Source organism: Plutella xylostella, chromosome 18 (genome assembly GCF_932276165.1).
Source record: "Plutella xylostella chromosome 18, ilPluXylo3.1, whole genome shotgun sequence".
In the NCBI taxonomy this organism is placed as follows: Eukaryota; Metazoa; Arthropoda; class Insecta; order Lepidoptera; family Plutellidae; genus Plutella; species Plutella xylostella.
In genome coordinates, this window is record NC_063998.1 from 7,495,721 (window position 1) to 7,516,620 (window position 20,900).

Consider the following 20,900-nt stretch of genomic DNA (forward strand, 5'->3'; position numbering starts at 1 on the left):
CGCACGGCAACATTAATATTACCAGAATTAAATAATCTCAAAATTCCTCGGCACTTTCAAATTACGCTACGCTTTATCCGCCCATTACATAATTAATCCACGAACCGAAACCCCAACTTTCTTTAAATTTATCGTGGCTAAAAGCTGTTAGAGCTCAAGCTCGGTACAAATGTAATTAGCCGCCCAAGTCACAAAGCCGTCGTTTATTTCCTGCACTACAAGGGCCGGGAATCTACATAATTTCCTCGCAAGGCCAACGCTCGACATTGATTGCCTCACCTACACGAGTTATCCAAATCACCCTCCCCGATCTCGTAAATTTAACCTGATAAAAATGCACAGACGTGAGGAAAAGTTGTTCGCAGAATTTCGATACATTTGGTCTTTTGTATGGGACTACGTGACTTACTTTGACTTTTATTAAGGAAGCTTTGTTATGGTGATACAAATAGTAGCGCCAATTTCTGCGTTGAACTAAAGTAGGTAACCAAAATTACGCCCCAAATATGCGATGGTCGACAGAGAGTATCCCGAAATAGATATTCTGAGACTAGTCTATTGTTACTGCTTCGTTAAGCTATATATAACTGTAACGAGTGTTTATATTGTTACATAATAACGAGAAATCAAACGGCTTACTCAATATTATTCGCAGCAGCTTGCTCTATAGCTATAGAGCAAGGAGGCAGTTATTGCTAACTATTAACAAACTAAACAGCTATCTACTTACCTACAGTAAAGTCCTTGAGCTACCTATCCTATTTTCCTGTGAACTCACGAAGCAGTGGGAATCGTAAATAATCTAATTACATCCAATTTGTCTATCGACTAGCCAGTATTTTCTGGAATATTTTCCGGTGGAAGTTCTGTTGCTGACTAAGTAATATATTTTGCTGTTAGAATTTCGTGATGAAACTCTTACGTATTTGTAATATCGAGGGCCTGTTTTACAATATCTGGATAATGGCTGCCTGTGGGATAGATAGATAGATAGATAGATAAAGCGTTTATTTGATCCACTTTCTTACAAACACAACAAATCACAATGACAGATATACACATTTTTTACTTATAACTAAATAGTAGCTATGATAAAGACAGGTTTGTACTTAGCAGGTTGTGTGTTGAAGGATAAAAGACATGCTGTCATCTCTGTAATTACGTTTTGGACAGTGAAAGCATGTCTTTTATATCCCGGTGCATTGGTATCCATTACCCCATTACCCAGACATTGTGAAACAGGCCCTAAGTATATGTAATAATATTACTTATGGCCAGTCCGTTCCTGTTAACCCTTCAGTTGGACCGACTTCTCAGTTCTCAGAATATTAATTAAGCTCTCAAGTCTCATTCGATTCGGAAAGTAATGGATATTGGATCTTCATTGTTAACGTTCCATATGTGCACAGAAATACCTAGATGCATGAAAATATGTAAGTGCCTATGTATTGTATGTATAGTTTACAAAACATGCAAAAATGCACATTTATTATTAGCACACGCGAAGAAAGGAAGAGGTTTTCAATTCGTCTGTACCTACATGATTTAGTATTTTTATTTAAAGTAATCAAAATATATATAAACTTATTTCAACAAAATTACACTCATGTAGGTATGTAAATGTAATTTCGCAATGGTATTTTTTTTCTATATGAAAAGCTCTACATTATGCAGTGTGATTGCTAATTCGATGTTTCATTTAAATTGGTCGTAGAGGAAAGCATTTCCAGTCGATTGAACCTATAACGCCTTATCTGAAAAATATTGCGAATCTAAATTATACCTAGTTTTAGCATTGTATTGGATGTCCATCTCATATTGAACGTTTCTGCTATCCAATGTTGGCATTTGTTCGCAGGTGGAAGGCGATCTGCTACCACTACGTGCGGCGCAAGCGGCAAGTCACACGATACCGGAACGGGGATGCGTATACCACCACACAGGTATGTACACAACTATAATACAGGGGGTTGTGATGACGGCATCGAGATACGGAAAGAGTTCTTTGAAGTTCTCCAATGTAGCTCGTATTGTTGTAATGAGAAATGCTCCTGTGAATATGAATATACTAATATATACTAATATGAATCTTACGACTAACGATAAGCGTCCACCATTCGGCATCGTATGCAATTCGGCACGCTTTCAGTATTCTTTGTATAGAAATTCCCACAAACGCATCAAAACGCCCTTTCTCCATACATTTATGACAATCCGATTGGTGCTATACGTACGATAGCGATAGGTGCCACGCTTACCTTAAATCATACTCGGGTTCACATAATCTATATCAGGAACAATTATTGGTACCGTGTCCATATTCAAAATTTAACCTGAAGGTTAGTTGTTAAAAATTTACTGATAAAATGGTACTAAAAACTGGTATAACATATGTATAGCTAAGTAAATCTAAAAATACGATAACATTTTTATACCCCTTACAACGTACCCTACTAAATCAAGCCGGGCCGTTGTAGATGGAACAAGCTGATAGGAAAAGAAAGTTATGACAATTGCGGAGTTATGTAAGTGGCTGTGAGGGTTTGGGTCTTCCAATATTATTTCTTGGTTTAGTTTACAATGGATATCGAAATTGGACGTTTAACTCTTGTATAGGAAGTAGGAAGGATCATCAACATACATTTAATAGACTAACTAAATTATTTACAGCGGAGTTAGGTCTGAAATTTGTGCTTAAGTATACCAAACATACCTAGGTAGGTACATAATATTTATTTTTCAGTGACGAATTAATGAAGATACAACCTTTGAAACAGAAACGAGATCATTTGTTAAAGACAAATTTCACTTTCAAGTTCTGAATCCAGTTAAAAGTTTGATAATTTTAATGTTCACGACAAAATCGCTATTATTGTAAAGGAGCCGAGATTTGTAGCTTAACCCATTAAGCCGAAGGCTCCTTTTGTCATGGCCTGTAATAATAATTGTGCAAGCTATTTCGGTGCTTATCCTTTATCGACCTCTCTAAAATTCTGCGTTGATGGTAGGTATAAATTTAACTGCAAATGTGGGATTTTTTGCACGGCATTTTTCCTCCACTGTACGGCAAACCAGTATTGAACTGATGGCACATTTGAGTCCCAGAGGAATACAGGGGAATGAAAGTATAGACAACAGAAACAGTTTTGTGAAGAAAAAAAAAAACTTTCTGTATAAGGTTCAATTAAACTATTTTGTTTTGGTTATCGTTTCAACTTAGACCAATACGTATAACCCTTTTGTTTGCAAGAAATGCAAATAATGATTATTTCTTCGCTACGCACGAAGTTATCTTGACGCACTGAATGAGTATACAGTTCATATACATTTAGTCCGTTTGAATCTCACGTGAAATAGTCAGTAGGTATATTTGTATAAATTCCATTTCGATACATTGCTAACGGTACAGCTCCTGAATGAGGAATTCCTTCAGCATGTGGATATGCAGTCGGGAACGAGGAGTGTTTGAGCACAGCAGCCTCGCCGGAGCCTCGCTCTGGGTGACATATCTCAGAATACCCCGAATTGCAGTTTGTGTTTACATAGATTAGCTTTGTGCTTTACACATTGCTAGTATACAGCTAGGGTTAGGGGGTAGCTTCCTGACTCTGTGCTGTGTTAGCATTACGTATTCTATACAAATATAAAAAGAGCGTACCTAAAACAATATATATTTACCTACAAGAACGTCAACAAAATAAAATTTATGGTATAATTCGGATAACCTAATATATATATAAAGGCTCGTTAAAAAAATCTTTAAGTACACTCTCCCTTGCAAATTCTGCACTTATCAAGCTCTCCCGCTTCCTCTTTCTCCCCATCTAATACAGCTATCTCTCTCCCGCACCAGGTGTACTACGAGCGGGTGAACACTCACAGTGCTAGCACGTCATTCGCGCACGCGTGCTGCGGCCAGCGCGACGCGTCCAGAAACCTGGTGCTGGATACTAAAACGCCCATCACTAAAGTTCGCTTCAGCAAGGGATTCGCCTTCGCCAACATCGAAGCTGCTAGCGGTAAGTTGTAACTACCATATCAGCATATCAGCCCTCTATGGCCCACTGTTGGGTTTAGAACTCCTTTTGTGTACGCGAATTTTTTCGGTGCTGTGCCGCTCTTGTCCACATTTTCGCTGTAACGCTATTGATATTATCTGGCCATCTAGAAGGTGCTCTACAAACTGCTCTCTGATTGTCTGTAGGTCAAATTGGAACGGAATACGTTTAAAGGTCGAATGAAGCCAAAAATAACAACAAAGTTTAGCCGAGACGACTGAGTAAATGAGCGAATCGCAGTATTGAATTTCCCGAGACGGTTTACAGATACAATTAAGGAAACAGTCAAATTACAATGTAGGCGGTATACAAGATATTATGATTGTTGCAGAGTTCGAAGACCAGCGATCGAGATTTTTCGCGGAACACGAGCGGTTCGACGACTTCATGGAAATGAGAGAGGGCCTGGACCTCATCGGAGTCAGCTCCTTCAAGGAGTATATGGTCGCATACAGGTTAGACTCACAGAATAACCCATCACGTCCCCATTACTGAGGCACGGGTCTCCTTCCAATGAAATAAGGCTTTAGGCCTAGTCCATATCACCATAGATAGTCTCTTAAGATACTGAATATGTGGGTGTGGGTTGAAATTTAAATGTGGATGTTTGGTTACAGGGATACGGACCGTTGCGCGTGGTACTCATCTCAGCTGCTGTTTTGGACTCTGTCCTGCCTTCTCTTGTCCTGGCCGCTGAGGATCGTCATAGAGTGTAACACCGCATACGTCCATTATACTGTAAGTTTTTTCGCTACTAAGGCCAAGATCTGTATAAAAATATTTAGGATGTGCTTAAGGAGTTGTCTTTTGTCGTAGATAACAAAGATCTTCGGTACGAACTACGAGCTGGACCCGAGCCGGCAGCTGGACCTGGACACGCACCTGTCGGACACCCTCCCGCCGGTCCCTGCCTGCAACTACACGTGGAGCGCCCTCGCGGACGAGCAGAGCGCCGTGCTGTGCTCCGCCCCCCGCCCCCCGCGCGCGCTGCCCCTCTCCCACGCCTCCACCGTCGACAGCCTCGAGCTCTTCGCCGCTATACGAGAAAACTGTGCCTTAGTACCATCCTACTCCGAAGCCATGCGCATCGACGCCGCCCTCCGCGAGGACCCAGCTGAGTCTACAGCCGACACTGGAGTCCTCATCAACATGGAAACCCCTCCAAAGCCTCGACCGGCGATTAAAGCCGCATCTTTCGACGAACCCATCCGAAGGCCCAGAGTCGCTATAGCTGGTACGCATTCCAGCCACAACATTTCTGCCAGCGCTTCTCATGAAGCCAAGCAGCAGAACCGGCGGTCGTGGGCCGGCGTGCTGTCGACGAACAGAGTCGCGAGGCAGATCCTTGAGGATATTAGATCTTCTCGTCCAATCAGCTACCAGTCGATCCAGGAAGCGCAGAGCCAGCGGGAGGGGGAGAGGGCGTTGTTTTTCTCTAAGGATCTGTCACCGACTTGTTCGAGGGATCCGTTTGGCGGTCGCGAGCGGACGACGCCCACTGACGAGCCGCCATCGTACGAGGAAGCGCTCAAGCTTCCAGCACTCAGGAGACTCACGCGCTCCATCACTGGGACCGACTTTGGAGGGCCGCGGAGAGCGTTCCTGAGGGATGTCTTAGCAAACAGAAGGTCGTGTCTCGAGGGTGTAGGAGTCCTCTCTGAAGCGAAGGTGGTGAGGCTTCCCTCCAGCGACCCTGCTGATGAAACTCCGCTATAGCGAGTTACTGAGACTTTTTTGTGTGCAATTATTAACTTTATGGTGCATGAAGTCTGCAACACTGTTGTTGTGCGCGTCGTTCATTACATTAATCAAATGGATTACAGTGTCATTATAATACATGATTAATTATTGTACCGATGTATGTATGGAAGAATTCAATATGCTTTGGAATTGGTTCGAATACTTATAGCTTGCATATTGATACTACTAAGTGCTTGCAAAATTTTCTAGAAGTCCGGAATTGACTTCTTCTTCCCTATTAAAACATAGCTTTATTTTAAGCGATATGCAAAAAAAAGTTATCGAGTCCTTATGAATAGATCTAAAAGTGCTTGTAGATTGATTGTTACATAATTTGGATTAAATTACAATTTGGTAAATAATTCTTAAGAACCGACAGAGGGCGCTCTGAACATAAACATTAGCTCCGTGTAATTAATTGTTTTTAAATACATAAACAGAAAAAAGTCACAACAACAACGTTCCACGACAAACAATACATTGTGAAATATCCGTGCTACTGTTATCCAGACCGAAGATTGTGCAGAAGTTGCTTTTATCTTCAAATTATCACAACAGCTGACCGGAGGACGAAAACAAGTGGAATCAGGAATCAGTGGAAGTGGCCTATATTGGTTTTTTATTGCACCTACATCAAGAATACACAAAATCTCCGCATCTCAGTGCTATACCAGTGAAATAGTGTGATAAAAGTGGATAATATAATCAACTCATTATCATTACATATTGTGGGTTGGATAACTATCTTCAAGTATCGCCTACCTCCAACCACTGATTAAGTATCGACGCAATCCAGTTCGGTTAAGAACCTTATTTTCGTTGTTTTGAGAGAAGCTCCTGTGGTGTAACGGCTAAGACCTCTCCTCCGTTATCAACTGTACAATATTTACAGTGATCAAATCACGCCGCGGACAAAACTTTTTTATTTTTTTTATTTTTATTTTTTTACTATTTTATTTTATGTGTTGACGTAACCAGCTGTGGTGAATTAGTATTTGTATCGAAGATTAAATTGTTTATAGTTTGTAAAAATGTTTGCAATTTAAACTAGGCACAATCTTTTAATTTCTTTTGACGACAATATTTTATAGATAGTAGATAGAAAGATAGACATTTTAATATACAATATATTTTTAATTTTACTGTTTTTGACATAATAATATAAGCAATTAACATTTTGATTTGTTTTACGACTCTTGACATGTAATTTTTTTATTTTTATTATTATTTTTATTTTATATACTTAAGTTGAATAATGTGATGATGATGCATTAATGGGATGACTGAATCTCGGGCCGTTTGCCCGCATTGCCCCGGTTCCTCAAGGCAGTTTGTTGTCCCACGGGGTTTAAATGTCCACATTAGTCGGGTACATAGGGGCGCGCTTCCCCACCGGTCTCAGGCGACTGCGCAAGATGGGATCGACGATGGCCCGCCACAAAGTCCACAATCAGCGCTGGGCAATCTTTCTCAATTACGCAGAAATGTTCGCGTGTTGAAACATGTCCCGAAAGGTGCGAGAAGTTTGGCGGCGAGTAAATTATCTCAATTAATTGAGAGATGTGTGCAGTCGAATGATACCGGTGATTGGTACGCCCTGCTTAGTTTTTCTTATACCTGCTTGAGAGTCCCATGCCCTGGCGATAAAAGTCGATCCCTGACCTCAAAAGTAAAGGCCAATATTTTGGCTAGCGATTTGGGCGACTCGCTTTCACAAAATGTGGCACCGTCGAATGTAATGGTTGGCCGCCGCGCACTTTACAGAGCTGTGGAAACCAAGGTCCATGATGGGGATCTAAGCGGTGCGGTAAGAATCCTCTTGTCTGACTGCTCCATTGCGGAGAACAACGAGGAGACTTTAGAGGCTTTACGCCTCAAGCACCCGGCGCCTGGACGTCCTTTGAATTTCCCGCCTGAGCCTGCCTCGTCTGATGAATACCTGGTTGTGGAGGTGGATGATGTTGCGCGTGCTATTGGCTCATTTAATAATGGCTCTGCGGCGGGGCTAGACGGTATTCGGCCCGAACTGCTGAAGGAGTTGACGTCGTCAGGCGCTGGAGACAACGGTGCCACTCTGCTGCAATCTATTTGCAATCTGTCAAATTTCCTGCTCAGAGGTTTGGTCAACAGGGAAGTTTGCCCGTTTTTATATGGCGCTTCCCTGTGTGCTTTAAAAAAGAAGGACGGCGGCATCCGACCCATCGCGGTGGGCAGTGTACTCCGGCGTTTAGTCGCCAAGCTGGGGTGTGCCGCAGTGAGAGACGTTATGTCCCAGCGTTTGCAGCCTCATCAGTTGGGTTTTGGCGTACCCTTGGGCTGTGAGGCTGCTATACACGCGACGCGGTCTTTCGCGTTTTCCCGCGATGGTTCGGATGACGTGATCATCAAGGTTGACCTCAGGAACGCCTTTAACACGGTTGAGAGGGACATAATTTTGGCGCGGGTTAGAGATCATACCCCAGCGCTGTACCCTTTTCTCCATCAGTGCTATTCGAAACCAAGTAATTTATTCTATGGTGATAGCCTGGTGGAGTCAAGGGTGGGTGTTCAACAGGGCGATCCTTTAGGCCCTTTGATCTTTAGCCTGGCCACCCAAGATGTCGTGGCTCACTTGCGCTCTCCTCTCAACGTGTGGTATCTAGATGATGGTACCTTGGGGGGCAGCCCAGAGGTAGTTTTGGCTGACATTGAGACCCTGAAACAGGGTCTCAGTAACTTGGGACTGTGCTTGAACACACAGAAATGCGAGCTGTTTCCATGTTCGGGGCAGCTGCCTAGCGATACCCGCATGCGAGTGGAAGCCGCGGTCCCGGGGGTGAATTTGTTAGCCAAATCGGACTTCACTCTTCTGGGTGCTCCCATCTTTGCTGAGGGTGTTCCTGGGGTCATCCTTTCCAAACTCAGGAATTTGACAGACACTAAGCCCCACCTCAAGCAGCTCTCTGCGCATGTGGCTCTAACCATTTTGCGCAGCTGTTTGTCCATCCCAAGGCTGACATATACTCTTCGTACTGCGCCGGTCTGGCTGTGCGGAGAGGAGTCCTTGAGGTATGACAACATGCTCAGAGAGTTGCTTGAGAGTGTTCTCAACGTGGGGATGTCAGACCTCCAGTGGTCTCAGGCGGCACTACCCATCAGGCATGGGGGTTTGGGCATTCGTCGCCTTCAGGACATCGAGCTGCCGGCTTTTCTGGCCTCGGCGAGCGGGGTGTTGGAGTTAGTCACTCGTATCTTACAAGTCAATGGTGATGACTTTAGCATTCCGTTCGCTGAAGAGGCCTTGAGTCTCTGGCGTGCTCGTTGTCCTGGCTGTGATGATCCCGACTTTCCCGAGCGACAGCGCGCTTGGGATGAGGAGATCTGCCGAGTATCCCTCGATGGCCTCCTAGGGCATAGCTCGGGGGCTGAGCGTGCGCGTCTGCTGGCTGTATCCCGCCCTGAGTCCGGGCTGTGGCTTCACGCTTTGCCATCGCCGCACTTAGGGACTTTGTTAGATGACAATTCCTTGTGTGTGGCGGTGGCACTTCGTCTGGGCTGTGACGTATGTCAGCCGCATCGCTGTGTTTGTGGTGCAAACGTTGACGTGCAGGGGCGCCATGGGCTTCATTGTGTCCGAAGTGCAGGCAGAATCTCACGGCATCACGCAATAAATGATATCGTTCGGAGGGCTCTCATTTCTGCTGACATTCCGGCGGTTCTTGAGCCGCCGGGGTTGAGTCGCAGTGATGGGAGGCGTCCGGACGGTCTCACCTTGATACCGTGGGAGAAAGGTCGGTGCCTGCTCTGGGACGCCACATGCGTCTGCACATTTGCCCCGTCCCACGTGGGGCACACTGCTGGCACGGTGGGTGCGGCTGCCGAGGCGGCTGCACGACAGAAGTGCGTCAAATACGGCCAGTTGATTGCGGGTGGCTATATTTTTGTGCCTCTTGCCATTGAGACCACTGGGGTTTGGGGGGAACAGGGGAGGCAGTTCGTCAGGGAGATTGGGCGACGCTTGAGGAGCCGCGGTTTTGACTACCGCTCTGGGGCGTACCTGGCACAGAGGATCTCCCTTGCCGTGCAGCGCGGCAACGCAGCTAGCGTTATGGGGACTTTTGGGTCGGGTGCGTCCTGGGGTGGTTTATTTAGCTAAGTAAGTTGTGTTTTGTTTGTTTGTTTGTTTTAATTATTTTTTTGTATTTTATTTTTGACGAAGCTAGGGTGGATTTTATGTTTAATGTTTGATAAATTTTGTATTTTATTTAATAAATGATTTTACGTTATTCTTAAGTATCTGTTCTTTATAAAATTTCTTGTATGATTCTTGAATATTTTTTTGTTTTATTTTATACACCATTTTTAGTAGGTACATTTTGTATTTATGCACAAAAAGTTGTTATTTACTTTAAGTACTTACTCGAATTTAATGTTAGTCGCTTATTGTTATTAGGTATAGGGCAGTGCCTTGTATCGTTGTTATGATAGCTATATATAATATTATGTATATGTACCTACGGATAATTAAGTGATATTTATACCTATTGTAAATTCTGACATCACAAAATTATTATTAAAAACTTTGAATAAGTTATGTACATAGCTTTTAAATTATAAATATTTAAATAGTTTGATAACTACTTATTTATCTTTTGCCATCGATTTGTCATAAAATTTTATGCCATTGATTTAATACTATGAGTTGAGTTGAATACAGCCAATTTAATGTAATGTCATAATTTCCAATATCATATTTTTAATAAGATACGTTTACCAACAAACTTTTGTGAAAGTATCTATTTAAAAATATTAAATAGTTAGTATTGAAAACGATACAATGCGATGAATATATCGTATAAAACGAATATATTGCTCGTTCAAATTATCCAAAGGTGATATTAATTAATTTAAACATTGTACCATTTAAGATATTATTTTAAGAAGTTCAATTACTGAATACTGAGAAGGAACCAATTAAATTAATTATTTCATTAAAATTTCATTACCAACTTATAGTTTTGGGTCAGTCCTTAGGGAGAATGTAAATACAGTCCGATAGAATTAAAATAAGAATACAGGTTAGAATGTTTACTGTGGAATTCCCGAAGGCAGATGAATGTACCTACCTAGCATGATGAAAAAAAGTTGGATCCTTAATCAATCAAATGTATTGAACAGGCGTTTTTGTGTTTTCATACTAGGTTTCATAATTACACACACGGGCAATGAAAAGGTTCCACTGAGAAAAGCATCCAATTACGTCTAAACGGAAAAGGCTATCTTAATGACGTCTTCTGCTACATTGGACTACATTAAACAGAGCATCAGGATACCATCAACTATAAGTAATCATATTTTGTTCAAATTTTAAATAAAATGTTTGAAAAAATTGGGGTCGTTTGTTGTCGGAATTTTGTGAGTGGAACTATTTCATTGCCCGGCAGTGTATATTGAAGTTCAGCATGTCGGACATCGGGCACACTTCCCTACCTTCAGGAGGTCCACTGATAATATTCCACCCTGTGTACCATTTCAAGTGCCAATAAAAAATGACAGATGAGTAAGATGTAAGTAAATAATTAAGAAAATATTAAGATAGAAATGAGTTTGGCTATGGCTACGATTTTATCGTTAAACCTTACATTATTATTTAATGTTCATTACATAATATCCACAGTAGCATTGTTTTTAACTTATTTTTAAACATTTGTAACGAAATCTCTTGAAAAAAAAACCGGCCAAGTGCGAGTCGGGCTCGCGCACAAAGGGTTCCGTAGCTTAAATCAACCTATCTCAAAAACTATAAGAGATACTTTGATCAAACCAAAAATCGTTGAAAGAGTTAATTAGCATGCATCACCTCTATTTTTTTTAGAATTTTATACCCCGTAGTTATAAAAATAGAGGGGGGGGGACATACTTTTTACGACTTTGAGAGCTGATATCTCAAAAACCGTTCACTTTAAGAAAAATGTTTTTTAGAAAACTTTATATCATTTTAAAAGACCTTTCCATTGATACCCCACACGGGTATGTACATCGAAAAAAAAAATTTCATCCCTCAGTTACATGTATGGGGGGCCCCACCCCCAATTCTTTTTTTTACTATTTAGTGTCATATTTTTGTAGCGGTTCATACAACACATATTCCCATCAAATTTCATCACTGTAGTACTTATAGTTTCCGAGTAAATCGGCTGTGACAGACGGACAGACGGACAGACGGACATGACGAAACTATAAGGGTTCCGTTTTTGCCATTTTGGCTACGGAACCCTAAAAACGTATATTGCAACGTATTGATTGATTATAATTTTTAAATTCAATAAAAATAATGTGTCTTGCAATAAATATTTTTGAATTTGATTTTATGTAGTACCATACTGGCGTCAGGCCTATACCCAATTTTATTATATTATGTACAATAAAATATGGTTTATAAAATCGTAGCCTATACTTTGCTGAGAAAGAACTCTCTGATTAAAAAAAACTACACAAGCTTCAGCTTTTCAGCGCACAAAGTGCAGGAATTATACAAAAATACTATTTAACATCTAAGTATTAATTAAGTACTTATTATGTAGACATAAACCGCTTTTCATATTGTAATATTTATGAACAACATTTTATGTAAATGACTGATATAGTAGTATGGCTAATGAATAAAATTATTTTGGAGTGTAAATTACGGGGACAAGAGAAGTTTATTATTTTCAATAAACTGTATTATAAAGCCGAAAATGTGTTTTATCAATTAATATATACATGACTGTATTGTTTTTTAATTCATCGATATTGTCCGTGAGGTAGCTTCCAAATGAGTACAAAATATACGTCGTACGACCTGCATCAAATTGACAACATTTCAAATAAAATGCTCACCGATTTTATTTTATTTTCGACGAGATATCACAAATTTAGATGACCCGTATTTTTTATTTCTTAATATTTCTATGTTTTAATATATTTTTTTGATTTCAAAGTTCAAAATATTTATAGTATGAGTGACGTCACGTCGAGGCTTTGGATAAAAATATTTTCGTTGCCTGCCTAACCTAAAAAAAAAAGTTGGATGACATTAACTTGACATGAACAAGGACCAATCAGCTTCAACTTCAACTTTATTTTGTGGCAAGGACCAATCACGAACTTCCGTCATTGACAAGGACACATAAAAGTGACAGACATTTGAGTGATGTTTGTCATTGTCATTGTCAAAGTGACATACCATGTTTTTTTTGGTTCATGTTTTAGAAGTAAAAGCGCGTTTAATTATTATGCCACATCGTGATGTCACAAATGATAATTTAGATTTTTATGTTTTTCTCTGAAATAAATCAATAGAAAAATCGGAAACATTTTTTTTGTGAATAATAGAGCCATATCTCTAAATGGTTTTCGAATTTCAACTGTATAATATTTTGAAATGTTGTCAATTGCACACAATAAACATATTAGATTTCAATAAGTCCTGCGATTTTGTTGCTACGATTTCTCGTAGCTTGCTACGGTGCTACGCGGCTACAACTTGCTACGACGTGACGTAGGCCTTGTATTACTTTGGAAGTTACTATTTTTTAGTAAAAGCAAGCAAGGAAGTTTAATGAAAAATGGCGAAACACTTCCGCACAGCCAGATAGGTACTTTTGAAAAACGAATTTTGAACATTTATTTTTGGAAATCTATACATTTACACGAACACCCCTTTGGCTTGCTGTCTCTTTTTTAACAACCGGTATAACCAACAAGAGCTACATAGTCACAGTATCCTCATAATTAAAAATACCTAAAGTAGGTACTTTACGACACGTCATTAAAAGTTACCTTTTAGCTTTCAGTGAAGGCCGCACTTAATTACCTTTTTTATAAATGACCCCTCACATTAAAGACTAACGTTAATCATCTTTAATGTTCTTTACCTACCTACCTACTTCCGTTACCTGATTAACTTTCCTGCGCAATTCTAGAAATGCATGCAGGTAGTGTAGTTAAACTCTAACTAAGCTTAATTTAAGGTTAACTTTTACCTCGCACAAGATAACTTTTACATGCTTCCGCCTGCATGATTCAGACTTATTACCTACCTACCTACTTTACCTTATAACCTACCTACTGCACCCCGATCCGGAAAAAACAGAGCTAACGTATAGAATCGAGTGCAAGTGCAACTATTCGAGAGTGCTGTCAAGTTGACAGCACTTTCGAACACTTTTTACCTATCGAATAGAATGACCACAGAGTACATTGTATTATTCTAAGAATGACCTATGGAATGATAGCTGTCAAACTTTCGCAAATCTATTCACCGTTATTTTGTTTTTGACAGGTTGACAGAACTTTCGAATAGAACACTCGCACTAGATTCTATACGTTAGCTCTGTTTTTTCCGGATCGGCCTAGTAGTCATCTGAGTCGATTCTCTATCATATGTAAAGTATAGTGAAATATAAGTGAAGTACCTATATATTTTAGTAAAAAATCCTCATCCAATCCTCACAGGATCTTAATAATTGTTTGAATATAACGTCGTATTTATTTTTTTAAGTAGCTGTACTTCGAATCTTAGAGATTTGGTGACCAACCATCGTGACTAGAGCTTGTCACCTTGGTGAAAGGATCAGCCAGTCAGGTTGGATGCATTTATGTGGTAAGTACATGAAAGGAAGCCCCGACTGACTTATATACTTATATTTGTATAATTTACCCTACGAGCAATAATACCCATCATAATACCTCGATAAGTAGATTCGCAAATATTCTGCCAAATATTAGTTCGCGATTATATCTACACATGATACGGAAATGATTTTTATATTATACTAGCTGTTGCCCGCGAGCTTCGCTTTGCCTTAAAATTATTTTGCCGTGGACGACTCCTGAACTACCTACCCAATAACATGCCATGGTGGTATTAAATTAGATGAAAGTTGACAAATAAGTACGAAGATACTTGACTAAAAATGATTTTCATGACTTCATTGAGCAAAGACTTGTAAAGCAATGGCAGAATAGTAATTTATAAATGTTTAATTTCAAGCATCTAACTTATGCAGTTTTGGTTTTTTTCATACTACTTATTTTTTTTCACTTTAACTCCAATTTTTCAAAACAAAACCATAACTTTACTAAGGTGTGCAGACATGTTAGATTGAAAACATCTAGGTATCTTGCAATATCCTATTGTAACTAAGCTTTACGGCTGTTTTAACAGCATGCAGATTTCATCACGCACGTGGGATAGCACGCCATTTTCCCGCATCTCATGTGCATATTCCACGCGTTACAATGAATACTTGTATGAACGCGTGCGGGGAAATCCCGCGTGCGTGATCAAATCCGCATGCTGTTAAAAACAGCCTAAGTTAATGCCGAATTTCAACCGCTAACTCCGGTTTTGTGGGAAAATACGGTACCTAAGCTACGTCCCTTCCAAATTTCAAGTGCCTACGCTACGTTTAGCCTGTGCGTGTCAGTCATGGGAATTCCGTATAGAAAATCTTTGCACATTTTTCCTAAAACACCTACGTAATAACTTTCATGGTTTTATCTTCAAAAATGACGCATAAGAACCAAATGACAATGAATGAAACCTCGTATTGAAAAGTACAGTCGTTTATTGGGTTGTTTTCGAGGACCTCTAAAAACTTACCGCAAATACATACAAACTATAAGTACATTAGCTAAAATCAAACCATACCGCGATCTATATCCGATCCGACAACGCCATCTAGGAGCGGACATAGCTACTATATAAATTAAACTTCTAATTTCAACACCCATAAAACTTTCAACCCCTATATTACACCCCCACAATGGGTTTTTTTTTTAAATGCTAATAATATTTTTTTTGTGATTATGTAGTGCCTAAATACAAAATATAATGTTTTTATCTTCAAAAATGACGAACTTCATACAAAATATGAACCACTATTTCATCCACTCACAGGTCGAAGTTTCAAAAACGCTAGAACAAAATGTTTAATTATTGCTCATCAAGTGCTTAAATATAAAGTTTATTTTAAAAAGATCTACCCCGGCCGGGAATCGAACCCGGGACCTTCGGCATAGCAGTCAGGGTCACTAACCACTACGCCAGATTTTTATCTTTTAAAATTAAGTATTCGCATACAACTTTTAACCCCCCCTTTTAACCCATACAACCTCCGTTTCGCAATAAAAAGTAGCCTATGTTCTTTGTCAGGGTCTAGACCATATGTATACCAAATTTCATTCAAATCCGTTCAGTAGTTTTGGCGTGAAAGAGTAATAGACAGACAGACAGACAGACAGACAGACAGTTCCGGATATAACCAACAGATGGCACTAAAAGCGCAATACAGAGAGCTTGTATGGAACCGAGGTCAATTAATATGAAGATCCTACATCGCAGTATTAAAGTTTTTCAGTTGTCTGAAATAAATACAAAACCTAATATAATAAATCTATTCTATAGTAGGAGAGTACCTTGACGGATTTTCAGCCTTTCACACTACTAGGTACATTAATAAAGCCGGGGGAGTCATAGTCTACATCAAAGAGTCATTTAATGCAACTGTTACAGAACCTGTCATTAACGATGCTGACTGTCTTCTAATAAAAATGCCGAACAACTTCTCGATCCTCGGTATCTACAGATCCCCGTCCTTTAAAAATCCAGACAATTTCCTGAATTCTCTAGACGAAATACTAACCAGCGAAGACTCAAGCCCGAACGTGGTTCTTGCTGGCGATATCAATATTGATATTATGTAGTCTGAGCCTATCTGAAACCTAGTTAAACATTGTGAGATATGGCGTTTCGACTTTCTCCGTGTTCGGCATCATAAGGGTCACAGTGACAGTTAAATAAAGTCCATTTTTCTCTCCACCTTTAATTTGCAAGGTGCGGGTGCCTATATAAATAGAGTGAGTCGCCCGCGCGCCTCAGTTGGTTTTTGATTTTTGAAGTGAACACTTCGGCAAAATGGCTCAATGTAGCCACGGTTCTCGTCGGCTTCGCTCCGACGGGGAAAAATATAATATTGAATTTGCGGAGTCCTCGCTACCGGGAGCTGTAGCGTGATGCGGACCAGGCGGCGCGGGGCGTGCCGGCTGCTGCGCACGCAGCCATTGCTGAGGATTTCGCAACGAAGGTTTGAGTTGATAAGCTGTGAGTAAAATGCTATTATTTACTGCTTTTAAAAGCTCAGCCACTGGTCATAATGCTCCGGCGCTTGGGGTTTTTATCCCACGCAGTAGGGTCCGATTCAATAGTCGTGGTGATGATTGATCACATATTCCGGTCCTACTAGTGGCGCTTGAGCTAGATACTTACATTAATGACCGCTTTAAGTAAAGCATATGTTAATTTTATACAGGAAAAAATAATAAAAATATATTTTTCTACCCTCAATTTCTAATTAGAAAACAGTTGATAAAAACTTTGCTATTACAATAATGCACTTGATTTTAGCTAATGTAAGGCTTTACAAACAGGAGCTTTCCAGGACCGTCATAGGATTTTTTACAGGAAGCACGTGGCTCCGAGTTTCAGTATGTTGGGACATTGTGGCATGTGCGGCGAGTAATGTGATCCGCCGCCGGTACCTACCCGCTGAGGGTAGGCAGGCCGATTCGGTGAAATTGAAGTTTCGTGTAACCTGCACCCGGCCCTGTGCTCCTGCGCTGGCCGCCGTCTCGTGGCACCTGCATCGCAGCGTACACCCGGCCCTGCGCTCCTGCCCTGGCCACCGGTTCGTGCCACCTGCATCGCAGCATACACCCGGCCCTGTGCTCCTGCGCTGGCCGCCGTCTCGTGCCACCTACATCACAGCTACAGCCCTGGCCACCGGTTTGTGGTAAGTACCTGCATTGCTGAATAGCCCCAGCCATGCACTCCTGCCCTGGCGGCTGTACACCCGGTCCTGGCCCTGGCCACCGTTTTGTGCCACCTGCATCGCAGCGTACACCCGGTCCTGGCCCTGGCCACCGGTTTGTGCTACCTGCATCGCTGCATAGACCCAGCCATGTACTCCTGCCCTGGCGGTTGTGTTGTCCCACCTGCATCGCTGCGCACACCTGGCACTCCTGTTCTGGTTGCCAGATCCAAACGCCCTCTGTCTGGGAAGAGATTTTATGCTCAGCGGAACCGCCTGCACTATTGCTAGCACGGTCATCATCATCATCAGCCATCATTATGAGTGACTTATTTAGAAGGTATCGAGTAACGTGCGCTATTCATCAGTGATTTTGGCATATGCAGACGAACGTTTACTGCCAAGGTTGGTCATGTTAGCCATACAAGGGCACACCAACGAAGCCTGAGTAACCACCTGCAGTCGCCGTAGCCGCATCGGCATGGATGACGACAAATCGGGTAACGTGCACCGCTTCTAGAAGTGTTATAGCACTTCAATTTGATGCCTCTGCTGAGGTAGGGTATTCTATTAAAGCAGCTTTCTTCTGAACTGCCCAAAGTGACCTGTAGACTGCTCCTGGGGATAGTTGTGCAATCAATTTTTTATTTCGATGTCTCTGCTGAAGAAACTGTCTAATGCAGCTTTTGTTCTAAACTGCCTAAAGATCATTGGACTGCTCATGGGAATGGTGACGCACGGTAAGTACAGGAGCGTTACTCTATACTGATGAGAAACGAACGAACGAGAGCTGTCGTGCAATGGGAATGTTTAATACATACAAACAGATAGAGCGGCTCGCGCCGCAGTGCACTGAAAGTTTGTTTTTCGTCATATAAAGTGACCCCCCAGACACTATCTTAAGTGTCATGACACATCGGCAGATTCCAGATTTGAGTCTTTTCTTTTCTCGGCTGTGAGCAAAGTGAATCCCACCGGCGAGTGTTCAACCTGAAAGCACTGAGCTAATTCCTGATTTCGTGAAAGTCGCTGTTGCTATACCATACCGCTTCACAAGTTACCGAATTTATTATGATCCTACTGTCGGGTGATCATGATCAGAGTGTCATCGCGGTTTCTGAGTGACACCATATAAGCTGTCTTCCTTATGTCCCAGTGGATTGTGAGTGTGTGTCCGAGCTCTTTGTTGAAAAATGCGTGAACCTCCTACGCAGCAGCTGTCTACTAGTTGTGTATCGATTAAATCGAGTAACGGTGCTCTTGCACGAGACGACTACCTTTTGGTAAAATTATAACTTCCACTATTCTGGGAACATGCATATACCTACTGTGTACTGTGTATCACATCACGTGTAGCCGTAGCCCAACTCAATTTACTGGGCTAGATAATAAACAATGGCAGTCGTCATTAAATTTCTATGAATTTCGAAGGTCATCATTTGGAGCACAATTCAAAGGGTGAAAGTACCTATTCATGCCTAAACGGCTTCTCTAATGAAAATGTATTTTTAATTCGATTCTGGCGCAAACGTTTCATAACTTTTTTTCAACACTGTATCTACTTAGACTGACTGGTTAAGATGCAGACGTGCCGTTTTCACAATTCCATTTTGAGTAATCTGTTTTATGGATCTTTCAGTTAGTTACGTAACTAGTTACTTACCAAGTAAAAAAAAAAAAAATTACTTGTGTCATGCTCGTACTCGCATCTCATTTAGGAGCTCTCTGGCCTCTAGCTGAAGGCTAGAACTGGTATATATATCTACTAAGCTAGTACAGAGTTATAACCGGGCAGCGGTGACGTGGTAGCTGCTTGTTTTTTTAGAGTTTGCGGAAAACTTTCTAAATAAGTAATAATTATTAGTCATAATATTAACTCTTCGCAGTTCTTTCAGAATGCAATACCAGGTCGCTGAAGTAGGTAACCTTCCTTAGCTGGACAACAACAACAAGCCTTTTTGTTTTAAAGAGTGTCACAGTTATTCGCCGTTCCACTGTCATATCGATGTCCAAGGACTTTTTCTTGGGTATAGCTAACTACCTAAGTTTACCTATAGATAGCCGCAAGCTATCTGCTGTTGGCGAACTGTCAGTTCTGATTGATAAGTCAGGCTCGAGGTGGCTCGTCCAACTGTCCATGTTCCCGCCACCATGATTGTTGCTTCCACAGATTAGAGAGTCTATGTTGGCTGTCGTTGCATCAGGTTTGATCAGGTACAACTAACATCTTTACGTACCATCTTTATTCAATCGAGCTATTTTATTTTGTTTTATCTAGGTTGACTTAATGGTTTCAAAATCGAACCTACAACAATGTAAGTAGGTACCTACCTACGTACCTTTGAAGTTGCAACAAGGCGAAGCCTTAAGGTTTTGGCCGAGACCTGCCCTTAGTATTGACGAACATAAAGGTGACCTTGTTAATGTTTTTCATATGAAGTACTGAACATTTTACTTATCCTGGTGGCATGACTGATCATTTACTTACCCAGTTAAGACATGTTAGCCGGGTTTCATTTATCAACTATTATAATTGTTATTGTTGTGTTAATCAATCTTTATTAATTGATGTCATCTACCAAGGAATGCTGCCAGAGCTCATAATATTCACACATGATGATACAGAATGATAGTAGCCCACAAAATCGGTGCAAAGGCTTATAAAATAACTTTCCTTCCTAGTAGGACTGCACAGGAACTCGTTAACCGCCGAGTTATTAGAATACAAAATTAGACTGTGTGTTACTTGTCAATCTAGAATATGAATATAGTGACCTGCATCATGTTTTGAAAAACTGAATACTTAGTTATCCGCCAGTTTCACAGCCTTCATCTAATCTTTTCCAGTAGCTGATGAGTCTGAAATATTTAGTAAAATTATCTTCCCTTCAAGCACCACTCCTCGCTCCAAGGACTAGATGCCACGCCAGGTGTTGCAGGCCGTGTCGTCGTACGGGGCTGACTGAGCAGGTCCTCGAGGCTCCAGGGTCGGCTGCTGCATTTCTGAGGTCAGTCCAGAATTACATACCCTAGTCAGCATGTGCTGACCTGAGCCCCAGCGGCCTGGATCGATATTCTACACTTTACAGCTTTTAAATATTGTTGCAAAGTATTTCACTGGTTCCATCCATTCGGCTAGTGTATGTTAAAAATATTGCCTTGACAATAACAAGATTTTGATCAATAATTACTTATAAGTATTGCTTTCGAAGAGGCACTGTGTGTATCCATATGTATAAATACCTACCTATATGTATAGGTACATACC

At 41.0% G+C, this 20,900-nt stretch overlaps 2 protein-coding genes across 2 annotated transcripts in view; both read left to right on the forward strand.

Annotated features, from left to right (window-relative positions):
* The window catches only part of LOC105381457 (transmembrane protein 151B), a 54,697-nt gene extending 48,535 nt beyond the window's left edge, over positions 1-6,162 (forward strand). Inside the window, exons 4-8 of the mRNA XM_038114102.2 lie at positions 1,859-1,943; positions 3,854-4,019; positions 4,390-4,513; positions 4,676-4,796; positions 4,875-6,162. Coding sequence (XP_037970030.2) covers positions 1,859-1,943; positions 3,854-4,019; positions 4,390-4,513; positions 4,676-4,796; positions 4,875-5,774 — 1,396 coding nt within the window. The 3' untranslated portion in view covers positions 5,775-6,162. The remainder of the gene's footprint in view (positions 1-1,858; positions 1,944-3,853; positions 4,020-4,389; positions 4,514-4,675; positions 4,797-4,874) is intronic.
* Positions 6,163-7,536: 1,374 nt separating this feature from the next.
* Positions 7,537-9,933, forward strand: LOC125489916. Its single transcript, XM_048627510.1, has one exon. It carries the CDS (start codon positions 7,537-7,539, stop codon positions 9,931-9,933), a length of 2,397 nt encoding a protein of 798 aa, XP_048483467.1.
* Positions 9,934-20,900: the final 10,967 nt, after the last annotated feature.